Source organism: Pongo abelii, chromosome 14, assembly GCF_028885655.2.
Source record: "Pongo abelii isolate AG06213 chromosome 14, NHGRI_mPonAbe1-v2.0_pri, whole genome shotgun sequence".
NCBI lineage: Eukaryota > Metazoa > Chordata > Mammalia > Primates > Hominidae > Pongo > Pongo abelii.
The window spans coordinates 44,360,741-44,382,652 of NC_071999.2; the positions used below are offsets into that span (position 1 = coordinate 44,360,741).

Sequence of the window (21,912 nt, forward strand, 5' to 3'; positions counted from 1 at the left end):
CAACAACAACAACAACAACATCAAAAAAGATACAAAATCCTCAGAAAAAAGGACTGAAGATTGTTCCTTCATAGTATGATTTTAAAATGATTTATGATCTTTAGAAAGGACACAAATTAGAAGTGAGAGAATAAAAAGAGACAGGTATCATTAATGACTGCAATGAATAATCAATAACTGTGACATAAAACAATTGCAACGCAACAACAAAACCAGAAAGAACAAAAAAATTATTTCAGTCTCGATTTCTTAGTACAAGGGCAACAGCATTCTATAAATGTCCACAGCTCTCAGGAGTGACTATTTGACAACAGAGCCACTAATGATAAAAAGGGGCTTCTTTCTGTTTTATATTTTATATATTCTGGCTGAAATGATGGGAAAGAATATAATGGTTGAGAACACATAATACAAAAAATAATTAGAATGAAACAGCTCAATTTCCTAAATGTCCTTAAGTACTTTACATCTGAAAAGGCAAACTCAGGTACATCATTTTTTTTTTTTAAACTAATAAAAGGACAACATTGAAAAAAAAAAAAAAAGAAGAATCTTTAAAAGAGAGACTAGCATATTCTCCCCAATAGTTTTGTAACCGTATCTCAAGAAATCTTATTTCCCACAGATTTTCTAAGAGATTTCCTTTTTCCCGCAATTGCTTGAATTTCCCTGCTATAAATCTCTGCAAGTCACTGGATGAAGCTTTACAAAGTCATAAATAAAACAGTAGGAATGATCCACACTGAAATAACCAAGCCACACAGACTTGAGAAAAAAAGAATGTAGAGCAATTTTTTTTTCCACCTATCAGGGTATCTGGTTCTTTAAACGATTACCCCGACTTGGTTTTTTAACTTTTTTCTGGGAGGTGGGTAGGCCATTAGTCCCTTAAAGAGTGATGCCATGATTCTTGGTAGGATATCAGTGGCCAAATATATACAGAAACATGATGGTAGCTGCTGTTTCTGTGATCAAAAATTCATAGTAGGTTTGGTAGGATATCAGTGGCCAAATATATACAGAAACATGATGGCAGCTGCTGCTTCTGTGATCAAAAATTCATGGTAGGTTTCCTTCCTTCCTTCCTTCCTTCCCCCTTTCCTTTCCTCTCATTCTCCCTCCCAATTTTTTAACCATTCAATAGATGGCAGATATATGGCATGCCAGTAAGAATCATGTCTATCTTATTCACAATTTTGTTTGTGGCACCACGTTTGTTGCCCAGAATGTGCTTAATAAATATTTGCTGAGGAAGTAAGTGAATCTATTGAACACCAAACACCAAGCTAGGCACCGAAGTTGAAAAATCCTATCCCACAGGTTCATCTGGGATCTGCAAAGCTGTGTTTAGGGAAGCAGATCAAATTGAATCTATGATTGTACAGAGTGGGGTCCTTTTTCCCAAAGCAGAACAAGAGGTGTTTACTAAGTTATAAAGTAGAGATGTTCCTGCTCTGATTTTGATAATGTGGAACCCACTGGAATGGGCAGGTTGAATGAACGTCCCTGAAAAAAATGTGGCATTCTCCCTACTTCCAGAGTAAAGGCAGAAAACTCTTCATCTGATGGGAAGAGGCCCCTAAGAAAGGCTGAGTAACCAGAAAAGCTTATTATTGTTGCCTTGCGGGTGCCTGAACACTTTGCTCAGTCACGTCATCGCTGGCCAGGGTGGGCTCCCTTGGCCGCAGAAGTTTCCCTGCATCATTTGGAGCCAAGTTCCTGAGCGCCCCCATGGGTTCCTATGCAATTTGGGTCTTTGTTGAATTCACAGCAGCTGCTTGGCTTTCCTGTGATTCTGTGCTAGAGCTCTGGGTGAGGAAATCCAGGCTCATGCTGGACCTTCTAAATGACTTCCAGTGACTTGGATTTCAGTGTCAAAAGCTTAGAAAATATTCAGTTAATAGTCATTTGGGAGGTAGGACATCATTGCTGCATTAATGACCTTAAATTTGCCTACATTTCAATGCATGTTCAATACCTTACTATTAACCAACCTCCCAAATAGCAATCTCATAATGGAATAATCCATTTACTCTAAGCAATGATCAGTGCATCAAGTGTTAGGAGTCTCTTCCTGAGCTGAGTGACAGAAACTTTAACTGCCACTCTCTGCAAACGCTTGCTGCTTGAGTCAGGAGAACCCTGCTCTGGCACACAACTCAGATGCCTGCAGAAACTGCACAGAGCTGCCTGGCCCGCCTGAGCATGAAGCAACCCAAAAAGTCCACAGGAGTCATAGGAGCCTTCTAACTTCTGGCCAAAATGAAGCGAGCCATATTAAATGTCACAGAGACCAATAGCAGGTTCTCTTGCTTGAGAAGCATCCACTAACACCAAGAGCTCAAAATTTTTTTAAAAAATTATACTTTTGTTTGCATTTTTACCCAGCTGACCTAGCCAGAAATTGCAAACAGATTTTTCTCAAGTATGATTAGATTTGAGAGGCGAGACAGCATGAGTCAGGAGTCAAAGAGCTAAAGGATATGTGTCCACAGAGATGTGGGACAGTCAGTGTTCAGATTAGAGTAGAAGAGATTTCTTCCTTTGATTGAAAATTGGAAGAAACAGACTCTCATCTTTATCAACACTGGGAGGCTCTGAGTTTCCAGTTTACAGCACTGCTCTTAAGAAGCCAGCAGCATAATTTCAAGAACAGGAACCATGATGGCTTCTTAATCAAATTAAATAGTAAAATGAAAGCAATAATTACTCAAATTTACTTGGCAAAATAGCGAGACAAATTAATTGAAACGCTACTTTTGATCACAAGGATATAATTAGAAAAGTCTTTGGTGGATGAGAATATCTCTGGGGCATGAATTAAATCAATTGGATAACCTGATTATAAAGCCCTTATGCTTAATGTGTAAACCCAAACTTACTGTTGTGGAATGTAAAAGGAAGAATAAAGATTGATCAACAAATACGCACTTAAATGGTCCTGTCCAACTGCAAACATTACTGGGCTTTTATTATGTGCCAGATGCTGTGATACTATGTATTCTTATCACTTATGCTGTTTTATTCTCTCAAAAAGCAATAAATAAAATCAGCATTGTTAACACCTGCCACGACTGTCCCTCTGTCCACAACCACAGGCTACACTGATGGAAGGACCACAGACAGTGAAGTCTGACAAAAGAAAGAAAAGACTAAAACGCCTTTTCTCCTTTTTATCTCATCTTCCTCTTACAAATCCCACTACTTCTCAGTAAAATCAAATCTTATAAAACTCTAAGTGCATCTGAGCTGAACCATAAGAAGCACGTGGCATTCCCTGGCAGCCATTATCCCTTTGAGTGGACACATGACAAAGTTGGCCCAATTAGAGTGAGGAGAGAGACTCTGACTCCATTCCTGGGGAGAAGCTTGTCCTCTCCTTTTGGCATGAACAAGGATTTTCAGAGCCACAAGTGCCAAACACACTTACAACCATGGGGAGAACTAACGTCAAAATAAAGCTAGCCTACAGATGGCGGATGGTTACAGCCAATCTACAGACAGTTTTCCTGAACATGGGCCCTGGAAAACATCTTTGAGCTCCTGAGTCAATCAAGTCTGTAGCTGACCTTAGCTCCTGCCTTGCTGTAATAGGAGCTCTCACACGTCTTCTTTGTTTTGGTCTGTTTGAGCCAGACTTTCATAACCTAAATCTAAAGCATCCTAGTCTATACAAAACATAATGAATGTTTGTTAAGCAAGACAAAGTACAAAACAAAAATACTTTTCTATACAACTAAGGACAATTTTTTTCAAAGTATGCTCACTGACCACTTGCACCTAAATCACATTGGATACTTGTTTAAACCGCAAATGAAAGAATTATGCAGCCTGTCTGAATTCTTGTTTCTCTGTTTTAAAAAATGTGTGGATTCACACCTACTCCTTGCTTCTTCATAAATTAGTGTGATCCAAAAGTAAGCAGAGTAACAGACTTTCATTTGTGAAAGTGAATACTTTTGCAAGATTGCTTCAGAGCCCAGCACATAATAAAATATAAAAATGCTTGAGAAAGAATCAGTAGGATTATAAAATTGTTTTTAAGGCATATAAAAAAATTCTCTCCAATTCTCCTTTCTAAGGAAAAGAGGTATTTTTTAAAGTAGGTTCTTTCAGATTCCTACACATTATACTACAACTACAAATGTGAGGTTTTTATGAAATCCTTCTTGCCTAACTATTATTTACATTTTTGAACTCAGTTTAAATGTTCTGACCTTGGGAGGCTCTTCAAGTACTATTTTGTACCATGGCTGATACTTGGAATTAAAACCTGTCCAAACAGGGAAGCAGTCCATAAAGTAGCCTCCTTCCTGACTTTTCCTCCTGCCCTCTCTGCAACCTACCTCTCCATGTCACCCCAGACCACATGCAGACTCAAACCCTTTACCTACCTAAATCCTACAAGGGCTGAGAGCTCCGCCTATATAATGCTCCCTGAGGAAGCTCCCAGGTGAGGTCTGGTCCCCTTGAAATATGAGATAGCAACTAAATACAAGTCCGGCTACTTTCAGTTGCAAGAGTAAACAGGCCTCAAACATCACCCAATATGGAAACAAATTACTGTGTGTCAGTGAGGCTGGACGTTCCTAGGGAAGGCCAGCTTCAGGGATGACTGCTCCACAGACTGGTTTCTCTGTCCACCTCTACCTCTTCAGGCTGCTTACTCCTGCAGGTCCCCATGGTCAGAGGGGGCTGTCAGAGGGGGTGAGCCAGGAATGTGTGGCCTCTCCCTTAGGCATAGGATCCCTTCTTCCCCAAGATGCCTCTAGACTCACTGGTCCAAATGAGCCTACGCCTTCCCATTCCATGCCAGTGTTAGCAGTGGGCTGACCAAGGCTGGGGTACAGTGCTTGCCACCTTCCTTCCCATTGCCACTCAACAAGAAAATTGTAGTATTTATACAGTGTACTAGGGTAATTGGATGGGGCTGCTCAGTGCAGAGTCTTCAACTATCCTGGGTCCTGACCAGCTGCCCTGAGAGCTGCAGGGATCAATAAATGAGCACAACTGAAATGTAACCATTTCTGGCACACCAGAGGTATTCTTTGCTTGAGATCAGGGATTGTCAAACTATGGCTCCACTGCTTGTTTTTGTAAATAAAGTGTAATTGGCAAGCAGCTAACAAACATGAGAAAATGTTCAACATCACTAATTATCAAAGAAATGGAAAACCACAATGAGAGATACCCTTTCACACCAGTCAGAATGGCTATTATTAAAAAGTCAGAAAACAACAGATGCTGGCGAGGCTATGGAGAAAAATGAATGCTTCTACACTGCTGGTGGGAATGTAAATTAGTTCAGCCACTGTGGAAAGCAGTTTGGAGATTTCTCAAAGAACTTAAAAAAGAACTACCATTCAACCCAGCAATCCCATTACTGGATATATATACAAAAGAAAATAAATCATTCTACCAAAAAGATTCATGTACCTCATATGTTCATCAAAGTACTCTTCACAATAGCAAAGACATGGAATTAACCTAGGCATCCATCAATGGTGGATTAGATAAAGAAAATGTAGTATTCCACACCATGGAATACTACACAGCCATAAAAAGGAATGAAATAATGTCCTTTGCAGCAACGTGGATACAACTGGAAGCCATTATCCTAAGGAGTAAATACAAAAACAGAAAACCAAATATTGCATGTTCTCATTTATATTAATAAGTGGGAGCTAAACACTAAGTACTCATGGACACATATGTGGCCAACAATAGACACTGGGGACTACTATGAGGGGAGGGACAGAGGGGGGCAAGGGTTGAAAACTAACTCTTGGGCATTATGCTCATTAGCTGGGTGATTAGATCGATCATACTCAAAATCTCAGTATCAAGCAATATACTCATGTAATAAACTTGCACATGTACCCACTGAATCTAAAAGTTGAAATTATAAAAAAAATAAAAATAAAGTTCTATTGGGGCCATCTATCTTTTCTGCGGAGTTAAGTAGCTGCCATAGAGACCATATAACTCACAAAGCTGAAGATATTATCTGACCCTTTATAGAAGTTTTTGCCAACCTCTGGCTTAGATGCACCAACTAGTGTGGAATAATGTCAGCAAGTCAACCACAATTTCCATTCTAGCACCCAACACTTTTCCTTTCTAACATACTTCACATTTATATTATCTTTTTGAACATCTGCCTCCCTTGCTAATTTAAGTTCCCTGAGGGCAGTGAATAGTGTCATTTTTTATTCATTGCTGATGCCACATCCCCAGCACCTAGCCCATGGGCTGGCTCATTATAAGCACTCCATAAATATTTGTTGGCTGACTAATTGAGATAAATGCACTACTTAAATAATCTTCTATGTAGGAACAAAAGCAATTATTTCTTTCAGAATGCTCCAGATCAGAGAGTAACAACATATCAGAAACAGCATGTCAACAAAGAGACACGTATTCCTCAATAAGAAGGCCATGAGCTTTAATAACATTAACATTTCACAACCCTTGGGAGGAAGATGTGTCTACGTGCTGTCTCCCTTGAGAAGAGGCAGAAACAAACTTGAATTCTCAGAATCCGAGAGGCAAGGTGTGGCAGAGGCAAGCAGTGTGTTTGCTGGAGCCATCTTAACCAAGAATGCTCACTCATGACCTGTGCTGCAGCTCACCAGCTACAGTTCCAGGTATCCTCCCTATTTAACTTTGTAATTTGTGACTTCACTAGGTCACTGAAGCTCAACTTTCATTAGTGTTCAGGGGAACAGTAATGATTTCTAAAAGGTAGAAAGCATAGAGAGTGAAGAGGGATGGGCCAGGCAGGGTGGCTCATGCCCATAATCCCAGCACTTTGGGAGGCTGAGGTGGGTGGATCACTTGAGGTCAGGGGTTCGAGACTAGCCTGGCCAACATGGTGAAACCCCATCTCTACTAAAAATACAAAAATTAGCTGGGCCTGGTGGTGGGTGCCTATAATCCCAGCTACTTAGGAGGCTGAGGCACGAGAATCGCTTAACCTGGGAGGCAGAGGTTGCAGGGAGCTGAGATCTCTCCATTGCACTCCAGCCTAGGCGAGAGAGTGAGACTTCGTCTCAAAAAAAAAAAAAGGGAAAGTGAAGTGGGATGGGCCTAGAGATATCTCTATGCCACACTTTCTCTTTAGGTCTTCTTTTCAAAGAATAGGTAACAGAGTCCACAAAGATAACAGTAACCTAGAGAAACAGACCTTGATAAACCCCAAAATCTTCTGCAGTGGACCTAGAACTCATTTTATCTGTGGATGATGCCAGTTTTTTTTTTTTTCTCATTAACCAATCTAAGGAAATTTAGAAACACATGATCAGAAATGAAAACAACTTTATAGTTTTTTAAATTGCCAGAATGGTTTTAGAGTGTATAATAACATTAAAAAACAATTACCACTAGTAAAGAGGCAAGTATTTTTCAACGTTTAGTTTGACATTCAAAGTTTTATTCCACAATGCTGGGGACATACAAAATACTGAGGGGCAGTAATGAAAATTGCAATAACAGGACCTGAACTTCATTATAATCTGCTAATTAATATAGCAATACACAATAACAACAGGTCAGCATACACAGGATCATGATCAAGTTGAGGCCTGTGTTGAACAGCCAAGAATGCCTCAAACACCAGGGAAAGAAAAATGCCAAGCACTGTATTAAAATATCTCCCCTAGACACAGTTTGCTTTCCAAAAAAAAGCTGGCAGTCAGCTTTGCACGCCAGCATTTCAGCATTTTTTCCCCTTGTCTACATTTATGGCAATCCCAAACTAAACCAGATTTAGGAAAGCCTTGTCATCAAAGAGGGAAGAATAAGTAAAAGGAAATCTCTTATTTGTTTTATCCATGCAAATTAGGTGGTATTTAGAACAGTCTTCTCTACCAGAAGAGCCAGTATTATATTCGACGGAAGTAGGGTGGTTGTCATCCATGAAGTCAAATAAAAATTGCTTCATCTTTTCATTTTCAAATTCACAGACCTTTAATACTTTTTTTCTGTCCCTTTTTCTCAGAATCTAACAGAATTTTTTTCATATATGTTCTAACATAAAAATTTAAAATTAATATTTGGAATATAGTAATACTGCCATTAGACCAATTCCCTCACAATTTTTCTTCTTAAAGTATTTAATGTAAAAAGTAGATGTCTAAGTTAGTAACTGACTATGTACTAATTATTAGAATCTCAGTCTCTCCATCCATATAGTAGGGGAAAATATATTTGCTATCACTTGGCAATGATGGGCTTCAGGACATGCTACCCTAAAATGCAGCACCTTGACATTTGAGAAAGCAGCAGAAGCAGGAAAGTCTCTCTCACCTTCCCCTGCTGCCCTTCTCTCCTAAAGCAGATCATAAAACCTAGAAAGGATTATCTGACCTTCCTCTGAAGCAGATCATAAAGCCATCATTGGAGAGACGCTCTCACTATACCCAGAAGAAAGGAATATTCTTATCTCTGGCAATACAAGGACACAGAGAGGAGTCTGAACAAACAGGTCTTGCTAAGTTCTGTAGTTCATTACCACTAGATCATACCCTCTTTGTCCAATCATACTTCTCCAGAATAATCCCACTTCTTCATTAAACCTAGCATAAAAAGTATACAGGTTTACCTGCTTCTCCAAGTCTTCATTTCTTTATGAAGGGTCCTATGTCATGAAAATTTTATTTTAAATGAATTTGTAGGCTTTTCTCTTGTTAATCTGCCTTTTATTGTAGGAGCCTTAGGTTTGAATCTAGCAATGGAGATGAGAAAATACATTTCTTTTCCCATACAATGTTAAGTGTTTTATGGGTTCATATTCTTTGATCTAGTAATACCAATTCTAGAAAAAGATTCTAAGAAAATATTCAGTAGGAAAAGCACTTATATTCATTAAACTACTCATCATAACATGTCTTAAAACAACAGATACTGGAATAGACTAAATGCCCAGCTAGAAAGAAATACGAAAGTGGTTAAGTAAATGTAGGTTTATCAAGCAAGTGAAATATTACCCAATTATTACAAATTAAAATGATGCAAACCATGGAGTATTCTGCAAAATATTTTATAGATTGCAACATAAGTAAGTAGACTACACTATGGTTACAAGTGAAAACTACCTGAAATTTTCTTATTAGTCTGCAGAAAAACAAATTTGTGAGTTAAGAGCCTTTTATCAATGTGCAAACTCTCACCCAATCATCACATTTATCAGAGTAGCACCTGACTCTTCCTGTTGCTGGAATCCCTGTGGTCTCCTGATGAGCTTTTCCCATTCTTCCCTTGTGCCTTTGCTATACTATATTCCTCACCTGCAAGGTGCTTCCACCTAATCCTGATAATCCGTATGTAGCACTTTGTTCAAGACTGAACTCCATTCTCACCTCTTTCACAAAGCGGCCTTATTAGACCAACGATATGAAATTGCTTTGAATTGCTTAGCTTGTATTATCATTTCCTTGACTATTTTGTTGTCGCCTCTTCTCAGACTGCAAATTCTACAGAATTATTTTTAGCCCATGCAATGGGTAAAAAATACGTGATTTTGAAAAATGAAGTAATCAATGAGTATAAACTGTTCGGGGCAGGGGCCATTTCTTATCTTTGTATCTACAATAGTCATCATAGTACTGAGCAAACAGTAGATTATCAATAACTCTTCACTAAATAAATGGATACATTTTTATTGTTACACGTGACTACTGGCTGTAATACCCAGGTAGGTTTTTCTCATCTGTCCCCTTTCCACTTTCTGCTTCTATGGAACATCAGATAAGGTTCTTTTTCTAAAAGGAGTGCCATCCATGAAGAGAGCTTACCCAGGTCAAACTGGCCGGAAGTGTAGCCACAAGTCTGCCGGACTTCCTCACTGTCCCAGCCCAAGGGGTAGAGGGCACAGCCAGCACCAATCAACAACCCTGCAAAGAGAGAAGACAAGAGGGCTTTACCAGTGCTTCTCTGCATCACTAGATAAAGGTGGTGGGATCAATATTTAGCAATATAACAAGACCATAGCATCTGCTTTTTAGACAGCACCAGCCACAACTCTTTTAAGCAATCTAAGGTCAGTTTGACTCCAACAACAATTTCAAATCAGCTTAAAAGAAAAAAAAAAAAACTTGACAGCTCAGTTTGGGTCCAACTTTGCCTTTTAAAGCATTAAAAGCCTTGCAAATCATGTTTAGGAAATACAATTCAGAAGCTTTTTAAATCATTCTTGTAAAAAGCCAACCAATTCCACCATTAATCCATGCAAACAAGTATTTCAAGAGCAAGCAAAAGTTCCTAATAGGTTATGATTTCTTATTCACTAGATTTTTGTTTCCTATTTAAGAATAAAATAGAATGTTTCAGTGTTGTCAAATTTTACTAGGGGCAGAAAGAACATAAAGAGTTTCATGAATGGCCTCAGCACATTCATCAAACCTCTGAACTGTACTGCCCATTATTAGGCGATGTGGAGAATCACTGAGCATCCACGCATCTCAGAAAGACTCAGGAAGACAGACATTTATTATAATCTAAGTACCCCTTGCTGCTAAAACCAAAAGTTTTGATGACTAAACTGAAGAAAGTGATGGTTTTATCTTAATATAAATTAAGTTATCTTGGCAGCACTCTCTGAGCTGACAGCTTTCAATTGGTGAGTCTTTAGTTTGCATCAAAGCCTAACATGGTTTTACAAGAAGCTAAATGACATTTAAGCACTCACTATTTGAATCTGTGGGCCAATCTGAAAGTAAGATCTTGTTCTGTCAATCACAGGTGTTATCAACATTTGTGAGTACCACAAATGTGCTGAACCCATAGGACCAACAGATACGTAGTCTAATGTCGGGGAAGTGGCTTATCAGGTGCTAAATGAGAGAGCCCCCTAAATAGGAAAATCCATTAATATGGTAACGTGGAGGAGGATGGCAGGGCCTGGAACGTATCTAGGAGAGGAGATCTTCAATATTTCTGCACCAAGTCCCTTCCGGGCCTTCTTTTGTCTTTTTCCTCCCTACCCCCATCAGTCACCCCTGGTGGATAAATTGAGCAGTAGTAATCCATACAAATAATCTGTTTCCTCACAGGTAACTAAGGGAGAGCTAGCTACTTTCCATCCCTGTCCTCAACTACCCTGAGGAGCTCTAACGAAAGGCCTCCCTCACCCCCACACCCATCCTGATATATTTCCTACCCTGGTAATGCTTTCACCAGTCTGCCCCTTGGTTGACATGAAGGGCCTTCTATATGCAAGGCAGAGGGCCATCTACTTGTGGGAGTGCTAGAAAGAATCATTGAAACTATGAATCACTAGTCCCAGGATGTCCTACATGCAACTGCATAAATATGAATTATGTTGAAGCTGAAGAATAATCTAGAAAGCAGTTATACAAGTTTTTGCTGACGAGGCAAATGTCCTAGTGGCCAATTTCCTTAGGATTTTTCCCTTAGGATAGAATGTACAGCATTCTAAAGACAATTCCAAACTAGTTTTAGGCACCATTAAGTAAAGAAATTATTAATGAGGATGCCAAGCTTTGTGCAAACTGAATTCCATGAATGTTTAATAAACAACGAGGTATCATGTCTGTGATACTCAGGTCTTAAATTAATAGGTAGCACCACTTTCTGAGAAGATCTTGTGAACAATTTTTTTTAAAGGATGACAAATGCAGAAAGGCATCTGGACAAAAAGTATTTAAGTATAAGAAAAATGAAAAATAGTAACATTTAAGCCAGGGGGCCCCAACCCCCGAGCCATGAACCAGTATGGGTCCATGGTCTGTTAGGAACTGGGCCACAGAGCCAGAGGTGAGCAGCAGGCAAGCAAGTAAAGTTTCATCTGTATTTACAGCCACTCCCCATTGCTCACATTACCACATGAGCTCTGCCTCTTGTCAGATCAGCGGTGGCAACAGTTCTTTTTTTTTTTTTTTTTCTGAGACAGAGTCTCACACTGTCATCCAAGCTGGAATGCAGTGGTGCAATCTCAGCTCATTGCAGCCTCTGCCTCCCCATCTCTGCCTCCTGAGTAGCTGGGATTACAGGTGGCTGCCACTGCACCCAGCTAATTTTTGTATTTTTAGTAGAGATAGGGTTTCACCATGTTGACCAGGCTGATCTAGAACTCCTGACCACAGGTGATCTGCCTGCCTCAGCCTCCTAAAGTCCTGGGATGACAGGTGTGAACCACTGCGCCCGGCCTAGCATTAGATTCTTATAGGAGCATGAACCCTATTGTGAACTATGCATGCAAGGGATCTAGGTTGCATGCTCCTTATGAGAATCTAATGCCTGATGATCTGTCACTGTCTCCCATCACCCTCAGATGGGACTGTCTAGTTGCAGGAAAATAGGCCCAGGGCTCTCACTGATTCTACATTATGGTGAGTTGTATAATTATTTCATTATATAATCACAGTGTAATAATAATAGAAATAAAGTGCACACTAAATGTAATGTGCTTGAATCATCCTGAAACCATCCTCCTCCACTCAGTCCGTGGAAAAATTGTCTTCCATGAAACTTGTCCGTGGTGTAGAAAAGGTTGAGAACTTCTAAGCCATCAGTAATTTCCTCTTTACCTCATAAATAAATGAAAAACAGTTTTATTTGCTAACGTTCTTTTCATTATGAGTAAAAACTATGTGCCATGAAGTCATGAAAACACCTAGTTTGGCCCAGTCTTACACCAGTCACTTTGGGACACTAAATAGAAAGGAGCTTACATATGGAACACTTAGGCCAGGGGCTCTCCAAGGGGCAGAACACTTGGCAGTCAGGGTCTTTTGTGGAATTCTGGGCTGTTTTTGTGATACTGTAACCAGGGACCTCAGTTTTAAAAATCACCCACTTTCTTTTTCTTCCTTCTCTCCCCTCTCACCCCTTCATTCCTTCCTTCTCTAGACACTCCCCTCCAACAAGGCATGCTTATCTAATTGTGTTCTTGCTCTTGAAACAAACCAGGCTGGAGCCCCATGGCAGAATCCTCCCACTTAGGAAGAGTCCACCATTCGTCCACCATCATCGAAGTCAAGATAATGCCAACCAGACTTCTGGGCAGGCAATTACCCCAGATGGCCATCAGAATGTTAAAATAAAACTTCAGACAAATTAAATTTAACAGAGTTTAATTGAGTAAAGGTTAAAAAAAATTCACAAGTCAGACAGCCTCCAGAATCATGGCAGATTCAGAGTCTCCTGAGATACCTTATGGTCAGAGCTAATTTATAGACCAGAAAAAAAAAAAAGAAAGTGATATACAGAAAACAGAAGTGAGGTACAGAAACAGATGGATTGGTTACAGCTTGGTGTTTGACTTATCTGAACACAGTTTGAACAGTCAGCAGCATATGCGTTGTTGAAGTATGGCTGCTGGGATTGGCTGAGATGCAGCTATTGTTACAGAAGCATACTCTTAAATTAGGTTTTCTACTAAGTCTACCTACTTGTCCACCTATTAAGTTAGGTTATGGTTCATCCTCAAGGACTTACGTACGGAAGTATGGAGGTTTTCTTAGGCCACGTTTAGTTCAATTTAACAAGAACAAGATACACAGACTGTGTACCCTGCACTATTCCGGAATGTCTCCTATACCAAGTTTCCCTTTAAAAGTCCTATGGTAAATTTTAAAATGTAAGATGGTATTTAGAACACTAGAATGCCATCTTCTCAGGTTGCTGGTTCTCCGATTAAACCTGCTTTTCCTCCCACCAAACTTTGTTTCTTGTGTTCTGTCTGGTTTTCTACCAGCAAGCAGCCAAACCTAGGGTGGGTTACATTACTTAGTTTTTTGTTTGTTTGCTTGTTTTGTTTTGTTTTTTTGAGACGGAGTCTTGCTCTGTTTCCTGGGCTGGAGTGCAGTGGCGCGATCTTGGCTTACTCCTGGGTTCAAGCGATTCTCCTGCCTCAGCCTCCTGGGTAGCTGGGATTACAGGTGCATGCCCCCATGCCCAGCTGATTTTTGTATTTTTAGTAGAGACGGGGTTTCACCATGTTGGTCACACTGGTCTTGAACTCTTGACCTCGTGATCTGCCTGCCTCACCCTCCCAAACTGCTGGGATTACAGGTGTGAGCCACTACGCCCAGCCACATTACTTCGAAATGTAGATTCAACCATATAAATTAGGAACGATTTTATACACAGGAAATTTGTGGTACATGTATGAATTTTAAAAACATACCATGAACATATGCTCACATGTTTAAAAAGTTGTTCAGTGGAGGGCAACTAGCTTATCTGAATTTTTATATTAATATTTATGTAGCTCTTGTTTTGTCATCTGCTAATATTTGCTAGCAGAAAAGAAACTGCAGACTCCAAAAATTGGAGAAACATTCTGGGAGAAAAATGTATGTTACAAATCATATGATCAGCCTAATTGGCTATCACAGTTATTAGGATATGTAGGTAAACATTTCAGTGGCCTCCCCACTAACTTGCTACCACCAAACGTTATGGTAAAAGGGAGTTTCAGACCAAATTTGGCCAAATATGCAACAAATGTTTATTAGTAAGCTGGCATGAAAGAGAGTCAGAAGACCAATTCTGTAAGCTCAGTGAAATCCAGTGATCTGTCCCCCTGCCCAACACAACTCCATCATATAGTCATTGTAACAAGGACCTCACATGAAATTTTCAACACACAATGGACAAATATGAGACAGTTCAGGGAAACTTTAGGTCAGACCAGGCCACAATATTTTCCACTAAATGGAAGTGGAGAGTGAGCACAGGTCCAAATAGAGAGATCTAAACCTGGACTGCCCCATGCAGTAGCCAATAGCCACAAGTAGCCCTTTAAGTTTAAATGTTAAGTTACTTAAGATTAAATACAACTCAAAAATTTAATCCCTCAGTTGCACCAACTACATTTCAAGTGCTCAACAGCCACCTGGCACTAGTGGCTACCATATTGGACAGTGTAAATTAGACCATTTCCATAACTATAGTTCTACTGGAGGATGGCTGTGCTAGATATAAGACACACTTTAAAAGAATGCTGGATTTGTCAGGTTCTCAGGCCTTAAGCCTGATGGTGCTTGTTAAGAATCAAAATCATCACCGCTCTTTAAAGTTCCTCCTTTTAGGTAGGGCTAGAGGCCAGGAAACTATATTTCATAAACTAGTGGGAGTTCTGGGTCATACTCTGTCAATAAGAAGCTCTCATGTGGAATATAAAAGATAAAAGGGATAAACTGGTATTCCACATTCACACCTGCAGCCAGGGGCAAGCCTTTGTGCAGACAGTAGACAGTGACATTTTGGGAGTGATTTCCAGGCGTCCCCCTCCTCATCACCCACTAAGGGTGGATTATCAGCTGTAGCTTCTTTTGATCCCAGCACTTCCTGATTTCCTGAATTCTTCCAAACAGCTTCTCTGACCTTCACTTTCTCAGACCTCTTAGTAGGTCTACAAAAAACGTTAAATCCCTGGGCTACATCCCTTACTGCTGGAAATATCTAGAGTGGTTTCTCTTACTGGTCAAACTCTGACTGGTACATGCCCACTCACACAAGGGCAGAAAAGCCAATACTGATCTTAATACCCCACCGTATTTCTTGAACATCATCCATTTCCTTAATCAAAAATTATCTCAAAACACAATTTATGCTAATTATTAAACTTCTGGGGCAAGTATAGATAGTAATATTCTAAAGCTTTGCCTTTAAGCATGCCTGTGGTATGGTTTCTGGTTAGGAAATGTAACAGGCTAAGTAACCTCCCCTGAAATGTAGATTTCTGAAGAGGACACTTCAAATGTTAACTAATTGTCTTTTGGGGGAGGACTGAAGTCAACTAGCATTTTGTTGTCTATACTGAAGTACTATTTTGTAAAGTAGGGGCAATTAAATGTAAAAGTGAGAACATCTTTTTAATGGAAGAAATTTGCCATTGTTCATTTCCAGCAGTGTTAAATCTTAGCCCATGTTGTGGAAATCAATGTTTGATGGAAGCACAGTTTAGAAATCCCTGAATTAGATACCGCTTGGATATTACACTGTATGCAGAAATGGAGCTCAGAAAATTTTCTGGAATTTGAAGTAATTGCCCAAATGATATCTTAGTGACCTGACAGATTTTAATAGCTCTAGTTGCCTGATTTGCTTCTGGGGAGTATATGGCTCAATTAGAATCTCCAGCTCACAAGCTTTAATATTATTTACATGGGTTTTATTAGATTTCTAAACCCTGTGGTTACCACATGGGCTTAATTTCAACCAAATTCCTTTGTCACTGCCATAAAAGACAATATAAAAAAAAGGTGTCAGTTTCACACCTTTTGGAAATTTGTGCATACGAGTGGAAGTGAGGAAAGATGCTGTGAAGAAGTCAGCAACCTGAGGAAGGCGGGAACCAAGGTAGGTTGCAGGAAGAGGTGTGAGATCATTTGCAGCTACAAGCTCATTTGCAATTAAGAAGCAATCTATTTCTGCAACCCCAAAGATCTGCAACTTTTAAGGGGTCATAAGTCAATCACACAAATTACTGCAAATTAGCTCAGTCTTTAGTTTCTACCAGCACTTTGCTACAATCAGCAATCTAGAGGCAAAAGGCCATGGGGAAGTTTGTTTTTAAAGAGGTTTTAGGATTGTAGAGAGATGCTGCCTCCTAAAAAAGAAAAAGCAATAATCCAACAGATGACTTGATAATTCTTAAATTTGAAAAAGTTCATTTTAATAATGCATTGACTACTACACCATTTCATCCTGAGTGCCCTGAGGTTTTTGGGCTCACCCTGTTCAAGGACAATTAAAATATTTTAAGAGCCAGGTCAGTGGAATGACCTCTAAGGAGAAGCCAATGGGAATGGAAAAGAGCTGGCATAGATAATTACGAAAAGGTGGGCAATGCTGCTGTGATGAAAGTCGGTTCTTTAGCTCCAAATGGGCCCTTGGGCCCAAACCTGAGCCTGGATACACGGTCTGGCTGTAAACCACCTACAGGAGAGTTCCTAGTAGAAACTCTTCGATTTCACAAAATGCTAGAAATATCAGCCATGATACTAATTGTTTCTTTGAATTTGAGCGTGTGAAGTCTGAAGTCTGTAAAGAGCTCAGTGGTCAGAATAAGAACCTGGGGCTGGGAATTTCCCCTTCTGCAAAACTCTTTCTATTCAAACACAGTACTTAACACTTAGCCAGCGGACTATTAACATAACAATTCAGCTCTTGCCAAGAAGGCAAAACAAACCTCTAGTCAGCCAATGCCAATTACTCTCCACAGGTGGTAAGAATAGAGTCGTCATGTTAAACTCATAAAGCCTTATTTTTCCAGGCCAATCTTGAAAGTTTTTTTAATGTGATCGCACTTTTTTCCAGGACTATGGCTCCATTCTTTTTCCACTGTTTATTTTATTTTTTTAATGGAATGACTTTTTCCACCCTTGGCCCCTTGAGTGGTCACACCAGTGTTTCCCATCAATTCATCTTTTATGTTTTTTGGATACTTTTATCCATCCTCCAGTTCCTTTATCTTCCTTTCTGTGGTAAGCACCGAGGGAAATTGTTTTCTTTACTGTTCTCATGAAAGCTGCTCAATCTTGCAGTCTGTTATCTGAACTTCTCTTTGGAAGAGGTTGGCATGTTTCCATCTCAAATTCTCCATATGCTAATTGATGTACACGAGTTTTGTCCATTTTCATCCCTAGATAATGGCCCCTTTACAAAATGTAAGAACAAGAAATGTAACAATAAAACAAATACAGTGGTGGGGAAGGAACAAGAGCAGGGGTCAGCAGTGTAATTCTTCAGACCCTGGAAACCCAAGGAGTACATTCTTTAGTCTACAAAAAAAAAGAAGGCTTGGTTGCTTTCTAGTAAACCACACCTCCTATCAAAGTGCTTTCTGGAAACTGAGGCACAGAGGACGTAAGAAGCCTGTCCAAGGGCACAGAGCTCAGATTAATCCCGGGCCTCCTGGATCCCAGGCCAGGGCTCTTTTTCCACCTATCATGATCTCAATGCTTGGACATAAGTCCGCTCCACGGTCACACACTCACCACCCATAATCTGAGTTCAACCAGAGACATGTTGGATTTGACCACCATCATGTTTTACTAAGTCGGACTTAGTATCTCTAAGTCCAGATTTCTTGTATCTCTTGAATAATAGAAACATATGTCAATACAGAGCCTGCAAGTGGCTCGCTGGAGCCAGGTCCTGGTCATCCTGTTAAACTGACTGGGTGCCCTGGCCAGACTCAAAGGCATTTCTGACTGGGGATCCCTGACTTACTGTACCTACTACTGGTTCTTTGAATACATTTTGAGCTTTTTCATCTCTGAAAGTCAAATCCCTTCTCTCTGACTGAGACACTCTCACTGCTTACCTTAATGCTCAGAAAATACTACCACTTAAGGTCTAGAAACCTCAACACATTACCTTCCCTGGTCATCCCAGCAGTGAGCTATAGGTTTTGCCTCTCCTGTGAACTGCTATTTTGATGCACTCTCTACCCTTTACTTGAGGCTGACCATTTTACATTGCAGTTATTTGTAAATATTACATGTCCTGGAAGGCCAGACACTCTATGTTTACTTGCATCCAGCTCAATCATTCACAATATTTGTTAAATATTAAATATACTAATATTTACTTAGTACTTTAAAATCCTCAGAAAAATGTATTTTTGTACAGACATGTTTTTGAAGTCCAGATATCGACTCATAGTTATAGAATATATCAGCTGGGCACGGTGGCTCATGCCTGTAATCCCAGCACTTTGGGAGGCTGAAGTGTGTGGATCACCAGGTCAGGAGTTCAAAACCAGCCTGGACAATATGGTGAAACTCTGTCTCTACTAAAAATACAAAAATTAGCTGGGCATTGTGGTGCACACCTGTAATCTCAGCAACTAAGGAGGCTGAGGCAGGAGAATTGCTTGAACTGGGAGGCGGAGGTTGCAGTGAGCTGAGATCATACCACTGCACTCCAGCCTGGGTGACAGCACAAGACTCTGTCTCACAAAAAAAAAAAAAAAAAAAAAAAAAAAAAAAAAAAAAAAAGAATATATCATTGCCCTTGTTTACTAGGTGAAGGAAACCAAAGCTTGCACAAGCAGGCCTATGCTCATAAATCTACTCAAGTGGTAGATCCAGGGACAAACATCCAGGTTGAGCCCTAAGCCAGTGCTCCTAACCCCTCTTCTCCAGTGCCTCCCAAATCCCCAAGTGTTCACTGTCCCATATCTGGGCTTACTTTCCATAGCCACACACGCAATGAACTCTGTGCGTAAACGGGAAGGAGGAATTGGGTAGAAGATCAAGCCAGATTTCTAGTCACCATTTGTCTAAGACCGACACTGCTTTAGCCACAGGGAAGTCTCCCATTGCTGCCTGTGACTAACGACAAGGGATGGGCTCTTGGAAATCCTGCAAATCCCTTTCCTGGGGGCCGGTGAGTGAGAACCCCAGTAGTGAGCGCTGGCACACAAAAAGCTTCTGTCCAAAAAGAGCACATGGAGGTATAAACATGAGAAATGGGTTATTATCAGAAGCTTAGCCAAGGAAAGCATATCTTATTCAAACACTAAAATATAAAACAGAAATATGATAATTTGACAACCTATCAAAAATATTTTAACAAATCACAATAAGGCTATTTCTTGGCTGAAAACATCCTGCAGAAGAGAGTATACTTTGGGTTTCCTTAAAATGTTTTTCAAAATGGTGCCTTCATTCTCATTCTTCTTTTTTAATTCATGTGACAGAAAACACAAAAGACATGTACAATGTGTTATGCACCAAAATACTTGTCCCTTAGCTCAGAGCAAAAATTCACAAGCTAACTTCAGTCATGAGTGACTGAAGTTTTTATCTTCACTTTTTATCTTCCTGGGATCCTAGGCAATCATTGGGAGAAAAAAAATAAAGTTGTTTCAAACAATGAAAATTTGGGGAAGATTTTGCAATTTCTACGTGACAGTTTTCTGGGAAATTACATCTGAATGAAAGCAACACCTCTCTAATCCCAGTAGTTAAGGGCATCTTAATTCTACCATTTCACTTCTTTAGGACTCAGTTTTCCTTATCTGTAAAATGGGGGAAAATTATGAGAAGGGGGAGGTAACACCTTGAACATTTATTTTTATTTCTATAACAGTGACTTTATGAAAACAAAGTAGACCATCATTACATTAGGATGCACAGTGTTGTGGGAGAGATTTGCAAAACTTCCACTGGAATTGCAGGGCAGATGACACCGTGTGTTTGAAGTCTCACAGGCAACACATCTTCGCATCATGAAGTAGAATGTCATCCTCGGCCACCTCCAAGCCTTCCCCTGACATCTGTACAGATCTTAGATTCCTGTTAGAGCCCTAACTCACAGTTTCCTTCCCAGCAGGCTTGCAGAGCGATTTACACTGGCCATCGGGAATCACATCTTTTCTACCGATTGCACTCATTGTGCGATCCTCTCAGGGATTCTGGGTGAGTTGATATGAGGGGCATTTGTGATGGGATTGAAAGCCATGCCGTGCATAGACAGAGTTAGCTGGAGAAGAGACTCCTGCAATACACCATCTCCTGCAAAAACTGGAGCAGATTTGGGGGTTGCATCCTGTCTGAATGGAGACAACGATGGAACCAAGTTGCCCGACTCTGTGCAGATCATATGAGGAACTACATTGTTTGTCATGCTAATTAATACACAGCTTCTTCACTGGATCCCATGACCTCAGGGCAGGGGCTGACTGGGTGGGGAACTAGTGGGGTGTGAGTAACCAAATTCCCTTGGAAGAAAGGAAGAGTGAGTTTGTGGGTTGAGAAGGGTCCCAGTGAATGTACCTTCTCATATGGCTGTGAGAAATAGTAATTCATTATTTTTTAATCATTACCTAAGGCCAAAATGTATAAAGAAGGGGCATGGCCAAGTTTTAACTCAAATGGGGTCCTGAATTAGGAGCCTGCTGTAGAGGAAGGGCCATAAGCTTTGGAGCCAGAGAGTGATTGGTGTGGAGCCAGGCTCTGCACTGGTGAGTGGTGGCCTAGGCAGGTCACTTGTTTTGAAACTTAGCCTTTCTCTCAGGGCCAGTGTGAACAAAGCCACCTGCACCTCTTGGGGATGGTGTGACCATCAGAGCAATGCACACCAACTGCCCGGTGTGTGGCAGACAGTGGCATGTTATGTTTGCATATGATGAAAGAAGATGTTCTATAGGAGATCACTCAGGAGAAGCACACGCAGAGAAGGCAAACTATTTGAGGGAAAATATCTCCCTCCTTAGTTTTGATATATTAATATCATAAAATTACCCAAGACAGTGCAGAGCTCAGGTAGAGAAATCTTCCAAAGGAGTGATGAGTTCCCTGGGGCTTCCACTTCAGCTTCTGTCCTGTGTAAGTTCTATTGCAGAAATTGTTTCAGTTCTAACATAACAATATTTAGGAGGAAGAGTTAAACCTCTCTCCCCATGAGTGCCCTTAACCAACACATCAAGAGCACAAGCACCAACAGACTCCCAACTACCTTCATTGATTTCTACTTAACTTTTTTTAAAAAGTTTGGGTAAGAAATAATTCCTCTTCTTACATATTAAAAGGGTCTTAAGTAAATCAGGAGCCCCACACCAACAGTAAAGTAGGATGTCAGACATATTTTTAAAAAGTAGTAAAATCTACATTTGTTGAACTGGACAGTGAAAGAAGGACTTTCTACAAATTTATATAGACTCTGTGTAGTTTGTCTTGCTACAGTGAGCCAACTGAAGACTCTCATACAGATAAATAAGAAAAGTACCAGCCTGGGCAACACAGCAAGACTCCTTCTCTTAAAAAAGAAAAAAAATTAGCCACGCATGGTGGTACATGCCTGTAGTCCCAACTACTAAGGTGGCTGAGGCAGGAGGATTGCTTAAGCCCAGGGGTTCAAGGCTGCAGTGAGCTATGACTGCACCACTGCACTCCAGCCTGGGAGAGAGAATGAGACTCTGTCTCTAAAACT

General features: G+C 40.2%; 1 protein-coding gene and 1 long non-coding RNA gene across 2 annotated transcripts in view; both read right to left on the minus strand.

Moving 5' to 3' along the window:
• The window catches only part of LHFPL6 (LHFPL tetraspan subfamily member 6), a 257,329-nt gene that overhangs the window by 26,191 nt on the left and 209,226 nt on the right, over positions 1 to 21,912 (minus strand). The window contains exon 2 of the mRNA XM_054528935.2: positions 9,795 to 9,893. Within this exon, the coding sequence (XP_054384910.1) occupies positions 9,795 to 9,893 (99 nt within the window). The remainder of the gene's footprint in view (positions 1 to 9,794; positions 9,894 to 21,912) is intronic.
• Positions 11,883 to 21,912, minus strand: part of LOC129049498 (uncharacterized) — a 40,034-nt gene continuing 30,004 nt past the window's right edge. Inside the window, exon 2 of the long non-coding RNA XR_008512627.2 lies at positions 11,883 to 17,628. This is a non-coding gene — a long non-coding RNA (uncharacterized LOC129049498). The remainder of the gene's footprint in view (positions 17,629 to 21,912) is intronic.